The sequence below is a fragment of the Micropterus dolomieu genome, linkage group LG08 (assembly GCF_021292245.1).
Source record: "Micropterus dolomieu isolate WLL.071019.BEF.003 ecotype Adirondacks linkage group LG08, ASM2129224v1, whole genome shotgun sequence".
Taxonomy (NCBI): Eukaryota; Metazoa; Chordata; class Actinopteri; order Centrarchiformes; family Centrarchidae; genus Micropterus; species Micropterus dolomieu.
In genome coordinates this window covers 9,588,157-9,603,321 of record NC_060157.1, presented here as the reverse complement: position 1 = coordinate 9,603,321, position 15,165 = coordinate 9,588,157, and the positions used below count along the sequence as shown (strand labels likewise).

Sequence of the window (15,165 nt, the reverse complement as noted above, 5' to 3'; positions counted from 1 at the left end):
TTTTTTCCCCCCCCCCCCCCCCCCCCCTGCCCCAGTGGGTTCCTGAAATAACTCACCACTGTCCCAAGACCCCGTTCCTGTTGGTAGGAACTCAGATCGACCTGCGTGATGACCCCTCCACAGTGGAGAAGCTAGCCAAGAACAAACAGAAGCCAATCACCCCTGAGACAGCGGAAAAGCTTGCCCGTGACCTGAAGGCAGTCAAATATGTTGAGTGCTCAGCCCTAACACAGGTAAGATCTCTCATTAAACTACACTTAAAGCTGCTGTAGCAAGCATGTGTTTAAATGTCAGTTTCCAAACAAGGGTGGAAATACTTTGCCTTGTCTTTCGCTAACAGCATTTGGCTAAAATCTCAATCTAACTGTGTGTCATGCCTGTCTTTCTCCCTTGTTTTCCTCTTTCTGTAGCGGGGATTGAAGAACGTATTTGATGAGGCTATCTTAGCCGCTTTAGAGCCCCCTGAAACTCAAAGAAAGAGAAAATGCTGTTTGTTCTGATGTCTTCTTGCATCTTGCTTTGCCTCTCGATCGCCTGCTGCTTACTCATTGTAAAGAGATGTCTGTCACCAATAACTGAAACGCTCTTTTAAACTTTGTGCCCATTAACTTTTTTCCTTCTGTTCATGTGTGCTGTCTTTTCAACTTGGCCTAATCACAATTATCCATGCTGCCTGATATGACAAGAGTGCCAATTCAGACAAGAGCCAGTTTTTCTTTCTGTTGTCAGCACCTTGTGTGCAAGTCTGTGTAACTGTACATGACTGAGTTTGTTTTGGTTAAACTGAGCTCTTCAGACACTACAAGTTTAACACTACAAAGCATTATCTGTCTTAGGCAGTAATAACATGTTTTCTACTGCAGCATCACCATTTTCCATGGGCTTTTGTCTTCACTCAGACAACTTGATCATGAGGGAAAGTCTTGTATAATGTTGTTTGAATAAAGTAAAAAAAAATGATCGCCCTGCTCCATTTCTACTCAGCCTTCTTTTGCAATTAGTTCCCTGAAGATTTTAATTTGTATTTAAAACACAGCCCTGTTTTGAATATTAATATTTTATTTCCACAGAAAGGATTAAAGAATGTGTTTGATGAGGCAATACTGGCTGCCCTGGAGCCTCCTGAACCTAAGAAAAGACGTAAATGTGTTCTGCTCTAAGTTTCGTCACAGCCTTCTCCACACAATTTTCCAAATCTAGATTAACAGTACTGAAGAGGTTTGCTACACAAGCACATTCCAACATGAGTTGAGGTTTCATAAAATATTTGCCTTCTGACTGACTTGACTGAAATACATATTCAATGTAAGATTGAGTAACATTTGATGCTGTTTGTGATGACTTGATGGCATTGAAATTCATCAGTCTTACATGATGTGAGGACTGAATACTTGAAGTGTATCAACAAACCATAGGCTACATTATTAAATAACATTTCATTTTGCAGAAGTGATATTCCAAAAGAACTGACTATGAAATGGTATTTAATAGAACGACTGTTGTACAGACTGCTCTGTAAAACACAAAGGCTGATAATGATGGGTTAAGTGAGGTGTTCAGTATGTCCAACATCTGTCTTAAGTATTTCCCTTAGTGCATCATTTATACTGGATGTCCAACTCTGGTGCACAAGATTGCATTGATTTGACATGGCATCATTCTTTCATCATCAGTGGAGTCATAGAACTAAAGTGTTTTGTTTTCCAAACATTTTTTTTAAAGAAAAATACATTTCTCAAATAGTTAACAGAAGTCTCATTATTATTATTATTTACATAATTTCATGTTTAATGTCAACATAGCCTCCGGGTGGATCTTAGAAGTATTTGACGTAATGACATTTCTAGGCTATGTTTTATCGTAGTTCTAGTTTGCCAAAACAAAACTTGATTGACACTTGTCATCAACAGAAGCTGACAAGTGGGAATGGTAGGGAAACAATGTCAACACTCTGTTTGAAGTTATTTTCCCCCACAATTTCCCAGTTGTTTACGTTCTGTGAGAAGTGAGTTAACAAGAAGGTGTTGGATGTCCTGGATACTTATCAAAACTTACAATAGATGAACTTTGTACCTGGGTATAACCCCAGGCTAATGAATGATTTTGTAAACTGAACATACTTGCTGTTACACTGCAGCATCATTAAGTCAGACTTACACATTGTGAGAGTTCTTACAAAATGCTATAAATTGTTTGAAACCCTGTGAAGATTTGAGTGACTGAACTAGTACTCTTTGCATTTGTCTTTTCCTATGCCTGGATGGTGGGCTTGAATTTGATTTGTAAATATAGTGGGAATAACATAAGTTATTGACTTAATACAATGTGTTCATTACTCATTCTGAGATTTTAGAAAAGCTGAGATGACACTGATGTCAAATTTACCAGAAAAATGTTGAATGAGTTTCTTGGACTTCTAATCAATTTGACAAGGCTATTCTGTATCTTGCATCACAATAAACCAGTATTATGAATAAACCTAACTTCAAATATTACATGTTGTTGTCTGACTTAATGGGTACATAAATAAAGTTTATAAACTTGTATGCATTTTACACAAACAACTTAAGGGCTAGTAAGTAAAAAGAATTAAGGATTATGCAACAACAAAAATTCTTCATCACAATTCTTCAGCATCACAGCTTACACACATTACAGAGCGGTGCAAAAAATATTTCCATTCATTTGTCAAATAGTAGCAGCAGTGTTAAACTGGCATTTATAGACAATCCCTTGTCATCTGAGAGATCAATCATGTAGCATTAATTCTGGCCTTATCGTGGATCAGCACATCCACTGACGGCTTGATTTAGCTTAATGTATTATCACCAATCAATGAATATGGCTGAGAAACAAACATCAGAGAACTTTAATTCTGCCTCAAGTGTACATTTTTATTAAAATTATAGAATGTTGAACTGATTTCCTGCTTTGTGAACCTGAAAGTGACTGTGATGTGATTTGGCGCTTTGGTACTCAAACAACTAACCTTACTGCAAAGATACATGTATGTTGCTCTTTGGGAAAAGTGGGCCCATGAACCTAATTTTCAAAATTTTCACCTATATTCTAGATAATTAAGTAAGTAAAATACATGTTATATTAATATTCCTATTTTCTAATATTTCAAATGGTATCTTAACTTAATTTAAAAAAACATTTCCACATGTGTTATGGAAAATACGTTACTAGTATTATTTTAGCTTATGACCCTTACAGCTGCAAAGTGTGCTATGCTACTGTAAATCTACATGTATGTCTTCTCAAGGGGCAGCATAGGGGTGTTTTGAAAGCCTTTCATAACAAAAGTGATACAATATTTATAGCCTTTTACCCTAAGAAAAGCCCCTTTAACATGTTAAATGACTGCAGATTATATAAGGCAAGTAATATGTGGTACAATTAAGCAAATTCAGGCAAAGGCAGGAAGCAGGCATTAGATGAATCCATCTGATGATTAAGGTGACATCATTGCTGGACATATCTCAACACAGCTGTCAGTAACTCGAATGCCGTACCATCCTGCCCAGAACTGTGTGTCCTTGCCTCCATGGGTAAAACGGATGTATCTCACCCCTGGTCCGTAGTCCTGGAATACATGGGTCATCTGAAAAATGCATATCAGTAAATCTGGAGTTCTCCTTGGGCTGTGTAACTCCTCTGAACTCTATATATTAACGAATAAATCATGCTTTTTACATACCTCATTCCATTTCTGATCGTTCCACTGCTGAAAGCAAATAGTCTCAGGGGCAAATGTCTCGATGGGTTGCTTCTTTCGATCCAGCAACTCTACACAGATCTCATATTCACTGCCACAATCCCACCGTGGGGCATACCTAATATAACAGAAGCACAAGCATGTGCACACAGATCAGGTCAGCAGTAAGGTTAAACCACAGACCACTTTTTTCAGCATTATTCATTGTGGTGGTCAAATTACAGCTGTGGCAGAAACAAATTCCAATATTCATTATTGTGCCTTATACAGTTCCAAATTGGTTCCAAAAAGATTTATCAAGATGACATATAAACATTTAACCAGTTCCACATTTAATATTGCCTATGCCTAAATAAAGTCTCTAAAACTAAATGAGCACATAGTGCAGTGGTAGGCAAATAGCGGCCTGTGGGCCAAATCTGACTCTCCAACAAAAATAGATGGACCCCTGATGAAAGCTCTATATTTACTAACATGTTTTTTAACACAGCAAAATAACTGACTGTAAAATCTGAGTTGTGTTTGTGACTGATTCAGTTTGCCAATTTAGGGATTACTTGCTGTGAGAGTATTTTGTGTGTATTCTTCTCACCAATCAGATATTTTGATGTCTGGCTGGAACTGATCCATAAATGATGGGTTGTAACCTTCCATGTCCAAATCAATCAGCTGCGACTTCTTGCACATTCTGTGGGAATCAGAAAGGATTTAGCTACTACATAATAGAAATGTACCACTATCATTGCAGTGTATATTCTGGACCTGAATACTCACGTAAAAGAGGTCACAAAGTTTTTCTGAACTGCCTCATTTGGATGTGGCACCATAACTTCCTCTACTTTCCAACAATGGCCACCATTCTCCAATATCTTCCAATTCTTCATTTCATCTATAAAAACAATGATGAGGAATGTGAGAGAAATTACTTTTTAGAACTAATTTGGTATTCAGCAGGAAAATAATGGCCTTAACACCACCAAATGTTGAGTAAAAGGAGTTATGCAGCTTCTTACGTTCTCCTCTTGGATTCTTGAGAAGATTTCTCCTCTTCTTGCACAAGAAATAAAACGACCTCCAGTCTCTGGGTATTTTGGAAGCATCGCGAAGGCGATATCTTTCTCTTCTACATCTCTCTTTCCACAGAGACTCACTGTCAGCCACTTCTTTCCATTGATGGCACACTAACCGACAAATACAAACCACCTGATGAGGAGGAAGATTCAGAAAGATCTCCTCCAGGATCTCCAGAGGAAAAGGGAAGAACTGAAAAGAGAAAACAGGACACAGATAAGCTCAAACTCTGGTTAATCTGTTTAGTTTCCAAGCACTGATTTGGACCACTGCCCCCCAATGCTCACACAATCCCAGCATATAAACTAAGACATCAGCATGTTGGCTCAGTATTACACTCACTGTTAAAACCATTTTTAAAAAAGTTTTGAAAATACCTAGTTTCTAAGCTGATATTGTTGCTTGGTTGTGTATATTTTGTTTATTTTGTGGGCCTTTCTGATTTGCCTATTTTTTGACTCTTCTATCCATCGTCTCTCCTGCCTATGACTCCGATATCAATCTCAGCGAGCCATCTTGAAGGACATCTCAATTCCTAAAATGCACCTCGAGGAGCCTCATCAGTCGAGATATAAGCGAGAAGTCTTGATGGCAGCCGTGACGTTTAAGAGAGGCGTGACACGCAGCAGGGAAATACAACCCATGGCAGGAGCAGGACTCTACAGTTTAATTTTTGTATTCGTAAATTGTATTCGTTATTTAAGATGATAAAATGCGTGATCAAACTCTGCCTTTCAACGTTTATGTAGCGCTTCGAAAGGCACTGTTCTAACCGCATTCCTTAATGAAATTTCACCTTGATATTAGGCCTATTGATGTTTATTGTTGAAGTAGGGGAAACCGGGTATGGTTGAAACACTTTTTGTTTCAGTAACTATAACTCACTGAAATTTGTAGCTAGAGTTCTCAAATATTTAAACAAAGTACCCACATTTGTTCACTACAAATGGCACCAATTCAATCCTCTACAAGAATATCACAGACCTCGTGAGTTGATGTCAAATGCAATTTGTTCCCTTGTTACACTGGGGTAGGTTGTAACAATAAGACAAAAGAAGCAAAAATAGATGCCACACTATATGATATGCTTCAAAAACAGGTAGTTATATAAAAGAACAATGTTTCTCTCTTGCTGTAACAGACTTTATCTGATGACTCACGTGCATGTACAGTATGTGTATGTAAATTTATCTACAGAATTAACTTACTTAAGTATACTTAATAAATACTGCTAAAATGTAATTAATTAAAGAACATCTCTGTACATCCTTAGGTCTAACTAAAAAGAGGTGTGTGTGTGTCAATGTGTGTATATTCTTATTCACAGTCAGTGCTTGAAGTGGGCCGGTATTCACCAGTACTTATACCAGCACTTCAGTATTTTACTCATTGGCGTACCAGGACTGCCCATACACTTTTCTACCCTCTCCACCGGCGGAGACCGAGTATGGAAAAGGTCCAGTGACTATACACACACCAACATGTGTACAACATGTGAATGGGGAGTACTGGTCACAGTGCTGACAAATTAATGCTGGTAACCCTGGTGTGCGGGTTTGGTGGACCCAGACTGCAAAGGGCAATCTGGAAAATATTGAAATCAAGAAGTACCTAGTTTTATGTATCATGGATGGTTGTAACACTTTTTAAGGAAGTGTTACAACCCACCCCACCCCTGTCAGCCAATGTTTAGCTAGCTGTGTTTCCATAGTGGTTTGAAATTAGAAAGTAAACAATGCATCACATGTTGCCTAAGAAACTATATTTCAATCTAATATAAGTCAAACAATTCTATCTGCAATAGTATAGATACTAAACAAAAAATCGTCTTGGTCAAAAACTTTACTTTCTTACCTCAAAATCAGTTTTTTCTCTATATATTCTGAATGCACCTCTTTCCAGACTTGATAACTACCAGGCCTGATCCGGGAGGAAGTAGGTAAATACTGAAATGATCACCTAACTCCTATCTTTTCTCTATTTGGTGGAATTGGTGTTACAACTCTCCTCATGTTATAACCATACCCGGTCTCCCCTAGATGTGTGGATGGAAAGGCATGGTCATACAAATGAATACTGTGAATAGCGGCTGGATGAAATAGGGTGAAGCCTCTTCACCCCTTAAGAGAGACGCTGTGCGCATTTGAGCCACAGCAGCATACCATCATTGATTGTTTAAATCTCCAACAGGCTGACAGGACTGGTCAGGATCTAATGTTGATTAATGTTCTGTGTTCTTCTACACATCCAAAAGTTCGCATCGGCAGCCATCCTCCTGATCAATCCTGGGCTCCATCAATCCAACAATCCATGTCGCGTTTGGTCTGAACGCAAAGTAAGATTCATGCAAGGAGTCGAGGAAGCAAGGAGGCACAAACGGAGAAATAAGAAATGCCTTTGTATAAAACAAAGGGTTTTCCCCTTCTAAAATGAAAGTGGGTCCTTCAGGCTGAACATGCGGCTGCTCCACAAAATAAAACTGTGTAGCCTTACAGAAACCAAAAGAGACCAGCCATCATCAACTCATGAAGCCAAATATTTAATAAAGTTTAGAACCACAGCCGGAAAATTCAAAAAAGTCCAGGATGACAGATTTTACAGGCTGTGACTTTTCAATTTGGTGGATCACACTTTAAAATAGTTCCCCCTACCTGCATGTCAGAATAATTTAGACTGCATGATCTGAAGTGTTAAAATGAAATTTGCAACAAGAGACAGCTGGTTGTAATACACATAAAATTTCTACTGGCTCCAGTTATGTGAAGCTCAGTAAGCATTGCAATTAGCCTACTTTGTGTTGGGACGTCACGTAACTTAAAGCACTTACATCTTCCTGTGACAGCGACGTTGACGGCACACTGTGTCTTGAGGCAGATTCAGAGCTGTGAGTTGCACCCATAGCTTTAGCTTTCCTCTTCATGCCTGGGACAGACCCGGACTAGCGATGTTTTTACAAGCAGGACAGCCAAATATCGCTATAGTCTCCTCTCGACGTCTAGATAATGTAACACTGGCGTGCTTTTATAAAGCAACAATATCTATATGGCCACAGTTATCCGATCTCACACAATACGGAAGTGACATTTAAGGAAAAGACATTTGATATGTAAACTGAGGTAAAAGTAGCTACGTTACCTTTAACTCTAAATTTAACAAATGACCACCGATTGCTCTAAAATGCCAGTCACTTTCTGTACATCGGTGTAAACAGTCGTACTTCTCACAAGACGTTCCTATTCCTGTCAGTTGCGCTCGTTATTCACCTCAGGACTCGAGCTGGACGGAAGAGGCGTAGGCGGAGTTAGCCGCTGAATACAAACCGTTAATAAACCTACCGAACCCGGTAGCTTGCCATGTACCCGACCGTAGTACTCGACAGCGGCGATTCACGTACTCCACCATATTAATAACCGGGAAGCTAAAGAACGTCGATTTTACCCCGCCCGGGCAGATATCTGTACAGGCCGGGTGACATTAACAACGAACCCTCCTAGATGCTTCCTTAAAGAAAACTTCCGGTATGTGTCATGGACAAATAAGAATTTCGTTAAGCCAGTCGGACCTCTATGAAAGCTGTACATCAACTAAAGACAAAAAATATATGGATTCTTTTAATAGTATAGATAAGAAATACTTTAGGCTTACACCTACTGTTTCACATGCATGGATTTAAACTATTATAGTATGATTTAACCAACATTTTCACCCTAACTCTAGTGATTGCAGAGGCACAATCAGTGACCTTCGCCCTTCTGCTGAGATCTGTCAAACTTGCCAAACGAGGTGTTGCCAATACCTGCCCTCCCGTTTTGTTGTTTCTCTCAGGAAAGTCCTGTCATTTGCATGGTCCTCAAACTTTATTACGGATATAATCGTCATACACGAACTTTTGGATGTTTGTTGCCAGCTGCCAGATCGTCTATGAAACACAATCTACACGCACATAATCTACACACAAAATACAATATCTGTCACCGCAACCTTGCAACCAGGTATCTCTGCACAGGCATTCCTTTAAATTTAAGTTTGAAGCAAAGATGGTGTGAATCACCTGAAAATTGTGTTACAGTAAATGTGTTTTTAATTGTCACTCCATTGAAAGTAGCATATCACAAATGTAATTACTGTAAATTCAAGAAACTAGATGTTTGTCAGTCATAACACTTTTGAACACAAGAATAAGTACTATTTGGATTTCGTTGTCCACACCTATTTGGTGGGTTTGAATGTGATTTGAAAATATAGTTTAAAATCCATCCATCCATCGCTTATCCTGCATACAGGGTTGCAGGTATAGTTTAAAATTTAATAAATAATTACATGAGTGATTAAAATGTGTAGATTAATGATACTGAGAAGACTGAGGTGAAGCTGAAATCAAATGAGAGATCAAGTTATGTTGAAGTCTTTTTTTTTTTATTCAGTTCAGACATCAAATTTGCGTAGTATAAAACACATATAAATATTATTAAAACAATTTTTCTACATTAAACATTACACATTACTGAGCAGTGCAAAGAAAATTTCCATTGGTGCTGATAATGCAACACTGTTAAGCTTTCACAAAGAAAATCCCTTTCTAAACAGACTAAGAAATGTAATTGATGTTGACAACTTCTACAGGTGAGTAATACTGAGGAGATGGCTTTTATTCCTAATGAGGTCAGGTTGCTGCTCTTCATCGTTCCACTAATGCAGTCTTTTGAAAATGTCTTATTGGTGACGTAACTGAGTACATACATGACTGCAGATTATATAGAGAAAATGAGACTTGTAAAGGTGCAAAGCTGACATTACATGAATCCCAAAGAGTTATGAGTCCATTGCTGAACATATTTCAACACAGCTGTCAGTAATACGAATTCCATACCATCCTGCCCAGAACTGTGTGTCCTTGCCTCCGTGGGTAAAACGGATGTATCTCACTCCTGGTCCATAGTTCTGGAATACATGGGTCATCTGAAAAATATATATCAGTAAGTCTAGAGTTGTCCTTGGGCTTTGTACCTCCTGTAAACATCAACATAATGATAAATGACCAGAGCTCTGTTCATACCTGGATCCATTTCTCCTCATCCCACTGCTTTAAGTAAACAGTCTCAGGGGCAAATGTCTGGACAGGTCTCTTTCTTTGATTCAACAACTCTACACGGATCTCGTATTGACTGCCACAGTCTGTTCTCTGTGAATACCTAGAATAAGACACACAGAGACACACAATCATGTACCGTCGTCCACACTGATGCTTAGTCACTGATTTCTTTTAGGCATACAGTTTGTTTTTTTTAGACATACTGTTTTAAGTAATTTTAGACCTATTTCCAAGCTGCCGTTTTTATCTAAGATTTTAGAAAAAAAATCGTTTCAACTCAGTTAATCTCCTTTTTGAACAATAATGACATTTTTGAAAAATTTCAAATCAGGTTTCCGCTATCTACGCAGTACTGAGACTGCTCTGATCAAGGGCACCAATGACTTGCTGCTTGCAGCTGATTCAGGCATGTGCTCTGTTTTAATTCTTCTCAACCTAAGGTCAGCTTTTGACACTGTGGACCATGATGTTTTAATTAGCCGTGTGAAAAACTATGTTGGCATCAGTAATGTGGCCCTGGATTGGTTTGTCTCCTAATTTTCCATGATCCTTGGAGAAGCCTCCTCCTCTCATGCTCCTCTATTTTGTGGGGTCCCCCAGGGGCTGATCTTGGGGCCACTGTTACCATATACATGTTACCCCTGGGGAATATCACTCACACTCATAATATTGATTTCCATTTTTATGCAGATGACACCCAGTTGTATGTCCCGTTAAGGCCTGGTTCTTTCGATGTCTCTGGTATTCCCTCTTGTCTCGCTGAGATAAAAGCCTGGATGTCTAATAACGTCCTTCAGTTAAACAACACAAAATCAGAAATCATTGTTTGTACCCCCATCGGAACCAGCACTAGCTACCTCAAAAACTTCACCACCGCCTGGGTGTCTTCTCGGATAACATTCAGAAAGAAGCTCGCAACCTTGGTGTCATTTTTGAATCAGAGCTGTCTTTTGATGCTCAGGTGACAAAAGTAGTGCAGTCCTGTTTTGTCCAGCTGAGAAAGCTAACTAAGATTAGACCATTCCTCTCCTCTGCTGACTTAGAGAAGGTAATCCATGCCTTTATTTCTTCAAGACTCGACTACTGCAATGCTCTGTATTCTGGAATTAGTAAGGGAAATATTCATAGATTACAGCTCATTAAAAATGCTGCAGCCAGGCTTTTAACTTGCACTAAGAGGAGTGACCACATCACACCAATCCTAGCTGCCCTTCACTGGTTACCTGTGAGTTTTAGAATTGATTTTAAGATTTTACTACTTGTTTTTAAGGCCCTGAATAGTCAGGCTCCTGCCTACATCTGTGTACATTTGTTAACGCCCTACAAGCCAGACCGTTGCCTGAGATCCTCTTGCAAGGCTCTACTAATGGTTCCAAAGTCTCGTCTTGTCACTAAAGATGTCTAAGCCTTTTCTGTTCAGGACCCTCAGTTGTGGAACTCCTAGCCAGATCTCAGGCAGGCAAACTCAGTGGCCTCTTTTTATTTATTTTAATGAATTTATATTTTTACATATGTTTGTTTTACTTTGTAACTTGGTTTCCTCTACAAATAAAATTATTACTATTACAACAACAGAGTGTTGAATGTGCAATTGGATTCATGTTTTTGATTCTATTTTGACACATTATGAACAGTTCTCATAGAAGTTTAAGTTATTTTAGGTTTTTCTTAAGTACAACAGAGATTAGTGTTGAATGTAAGAAGGAAGGATATTATGTCTAACGACTGTACAGTAAACACAGCACACTAAAAAAATACAGGGAGTGTGCGTATTTTATAGGGTATTTCTGCTTTATTATTTTGATAATTATTTCTATCAGTTAAGATAACCCGGTTCTTCAAATCTCAGCAATTAACTTCGTTGGATCAACATTTTTATACTTGACAGAAATGTTGGCCATAACTACAAAAATAAGTTCAATAGTTCTTTTAAAATCAACACAAATCAGTCACAGTACTTGATATGTATTTTTCTTACCAATCAGATATTTTGATGTCTGGCTGGAAGTGATCCATAAATGATGGGTTATAACCTTCTTTCTCCAAATCAATCAGCTGCGACTTCCTGCACATGCTGAACAACAAAAAAACATGTTTTAGCTACTTCTTAATATGAATGTACTATATAAAATGGATGCCCTATGTTTTCTGCATCCCTCCTGGTGAATACTCACAAGTAAGAGGTCACAAAGTTTTTCTGGACCGACTCATCTGGATGGGGCACTCTAATGCCATCTACTTCCCATCTGTCACCACCATTTTCCAAAATCTGCCAGCCATTCAGGTCTTCTGTAAGAACAAAGAGGAAGACTCACTTAAATGATAAATTCCACAACAAAGGTTGTGAGAGAAATCATGTTGTAATGGTGTTAACGTCACTAACTGTTGAGTAAAGTTAGTTTTGTGGCTTCTTACGTTCTCCTCTTGGATTCTTGAGAAGATTTCTCCTCTTCTTGCACAAGAAGTAAAACAACCTCCAGTCTCTGGGTATTTTGGAAGCATTGCGGAGGTGATATCCTTCTCTTCTACATCTCTCTCTCCACAGAGTCTCACTGTCAACCACTTCTTTCCATTGACGGCACACTAACTGGCAAATACAAACCACCTGATCAGGAGGAAGATTCAGGAAGATCTCCTCCAGGATCTCCAGAGGAAAAGGGAAGAACTGACAAAAACAAAAAGAACACTTGATAAGCTCAAACTCTGGATAATCACTTTAGTTTGAAGCAATGCCCCCAACTGCTTACATAATAATAGAATCTAAACCACCCTAACACTATGTTAACACTACCACTACCATTGAACACACAAACACTTAACACCAACACAAAGGGCGGGAATAACAGAAACATTTTTAAAAGTTATATAAATGTTATAGCCTGGGACAATAATTTCAGAGCTGATTTTATTGTTCTGTGGTGTGTACAGAGTTATTATTAAAATGGATTATTTTTTTGGTTGAAAATGAAAGTGGGATTTAGATTTGTGCTTTATAGTCTAATTGGTGCATCCAGATGGTCACTGTTGCCAAATATTAAGTCAAATATTTCATGACTAAACAGGTCATGATCAAACAGCCAACAGAGAATCAAACTAGAGAAATTGGGCAAACTTTATGTTCTCTGAGTTTAGTGACTGACAAGTTGCAAACGGTGCACAGTATTTGTATGTCTGGACCATAACATTCTATATTATACTGTATGATCTAACACAATGTGCAGTGAGGTTGCATTCAAAGGAAACCCAAATATGAGCTTTTTCATAGTCTCTCTATGTTGTAAAAAAAAAAAAAAAAGGCAAATTCCTTTTCAGCAACAAATCCAGCTCAGAGACTTCAAAAGATTATTTTCTAACTAGTGGCACTTAGTGACACCCTGTGACAAATATTAACATATTTTCACAATTGTATTTTTTATACAATGTTATTGTGACTTGCTACAGCAAACTTTCAAATGATGAACTGATTGTTCTGCATGCATGAGTGTTACGATGATTGACGAGTTACCACTTAACATTAAAAAATTAGAGTGTAACTCAACCAGCATGAACGTACATATTCAATGTTTTGATGAGCGTCTGTCTACACTGCCAGGAATTCTACAAGAAAAAGTGACAAAACGCGCTCTGTAGAGCCATTTGTACGTTTTAGGCTGCTGTAGACACCACATTGCGACTTCCGTGTAAGGGGGATCCAAGATGTATGTAGATAGAAATAGCTCATTCTAAGGTAGTAAAAACATAACTATCCATTATGTAAGGTCTTCATTCACCACTGAAACCAATTATGGATCTTATATTGCATTTCTGACTACACACTTAACTTTTAACTCTGTCAGTGTCCATTGTCACTCAGCTGCTGCTTAGATGTTGTAGAAGAAGTGAAAAACAAAGGAAGCTGCAACAAAATTAATAGCATAAATGGTGGCCTAGTGGATAGCACTGTGGCCTCAAAGCAAGAAGGTCCTCGGTTTGAACCATAGATTTGAACCCCAGTTGTCCCAGCCTTTGTGTGTGGAGCTTGCATGTTCTCCCAGTGTCTGTGTGGGTTTTTTCCAGGTGCTCTGCCCCCCTCAGTGGCTGCCCACTGCTCATTTCAGGATGAATTTCGCAACATGTATGTGACAAAAAGTACCTTTCAAAAACGTGCAGACATATAGCCAACTTTCTCGTTTTTTATTCTTAGTACCCTACATGATTTAAAAAAAAATAAAATAAAAAAATTCTATTTTAAGAATGAAACAGTTTTTTTTTATTATTATTATTATTGTAGCCTGACATAAAGTCTGTTATAAATTACTATAAAAGTAATTTTAGTAAAGAGTGTATATTTGTTCCTTTCCGAGCAAAATCCTAAACATAAAAATCAATGAAATAGTGCAAAAAAGCTTGCTCAACAACCACCGAAAACAGATTTACTGCTGCTGACCTGTTGTGACAGCAAACCATGCACACTTCTCTTCTGTGGGTTTCCCCCTAGTTGACAGCAAGTCGAAGGACTTTTGATACACAGGAGTATTGTCAGTGTGTGTGAGAAATAAAACCTCTGAATTCTTTAATATTTAGATTTCACCAACTGCTAGGCTACAATAGATGGTTGTAACGTTAATCCATACACATACACAGCTACAATCCTTTCACACAGTCCGTAACATTTGTTGTGTTAAGAGTGGAACACTTCACTACCTACCGCTGAAAACGTGTTTGACGACGCTGTTGCACATCGCGCTTTCTCTTTCGGGCCCAGGCGTCCGTCCATCGCTTTTCTTTTCATGTATATCTATGGGACACTGCCGGACGATATACTCTTGCAATCGACTAGCCTACTATGTGTTGTAACTTAACGATATATAGTCAAAATAAAATTTGCTTACTTACTATTTATGACCGCGAACGATACACGCCCTCGGAAGTGCAGCTCGGGTTAACGTTAGAGAAACAAATGTTATATAAAGTGAATTAAAAAAAACGAATTGCCAGCGATTTTTCGTCTCAGCGGAAGTTGAGGAGTGGGAAATATATGGAAATAGCAGCACAATCATAACGTTAGAGCACAAGTTACTTTCCTTTTAAACAGGACGATTCTACTTCTACTTCGACTCCTTTACCAAAGATACGCACGCTACTCACTCGGTGGCGCCCCGGGCTGGACGTAAGAGGCGTAGGCGGAATTAACTGTTTAAAGAGGGGGGTTTAGTTTTTTTGTCTTTTTTCATTACAGTAACAAAAATGCAAAAGACCCAGATAATCAATTACATTTTACTTTGCCAGAAGCTCTAATTAA

At 38.4% G+C, this 15,165-nt stretch overlaps 3 protein-coding genes across 6 annotated transcripts in view; 1 reads left to right on the top strand and 2 right to left on the bottom strand.

Annotated features, from left to right (window-relative positions):
* The window catches only part of LOC123975143 (cell division control protein 42 homolog), a 5,567-nt gene extending 3,072 nt beyond the window's left edge, over nt 1-2,495 (top strand). For 3 of the 4 annotated variants that reach the window (XM_046056352.1, XM_046056350.1, XM_046056353.1), the window contains exons 5-6: nt 36-233; nt 411-960. In XM_046056352.1, coding sequence (XP_045912308.1) covers nt 36-233; nt 411-500 — 288 coding nt within the window. In that variant the 3' untranslated portion in view covers nt 501-960. Of the gene's footprint in view, nt 1-35; nt 234-410; nt 961-1,070 lie in introns of those variants that run through there. The other variant, XM_046056351.1, reaches the window with a different exon arrangement.
* Nucleotides 2,496-2,596: 101 nt separating this feature from the next.
* LOC123975141 (F-box only protein 6-like) lies at nt 2,597-8,206 on the bottom strand. The gene is made up of 6 exons (XM_046056347.1): nt 7,620-8,206; nt 4,735-4,984; nt 4,496-4,610; nt 4,314-4,409; nt 3,704-3,839; nt 2,597-3,607 (listed from the first exon to the last, which is right to left on the bottom strand). Exons 1-6 carry the CDS (start codon nt 7,710-7,712, stop codon nt 3,458-3,460), a joined length of 840 nt encoding a protein of 279 aa, XP_045912303.1. The 5' UTR covers nt 7,713-8,206; the 3' UTR covers nt 2,597-3,457.
* A 980-nt stretch (nt 8,207-9,186) lies between these two features.
* Nucleotides 9,187-14,689, bottom strand: LOC123975871 (F-box only protein 6-like). Its single transcript, XM_046057658.1, has 6 exons — nt 14,572-14,689; nt 12,300-12,549; nt 12,059-12,173; nt 11,863-11,958; nt 9,849-9,984; nt 9,187-9,751 (listed from the first exon to the last, which is right to left on the bottom strand). The coding sequence occupies exons 1-6, from the start codon at nt 14,653-14,655 to the stop codon at nt 9,605-9,607; spliced, it is 828 nt and encodes a 275-aa protein (XP_045913614.1). The 5' UTR covers nt 14,656-14,689; the 3' UTR covers nt 9,187-9,604.
* Between the last annotated feature and the right edge of the window lie 476 nt (nt 14,690-15,165).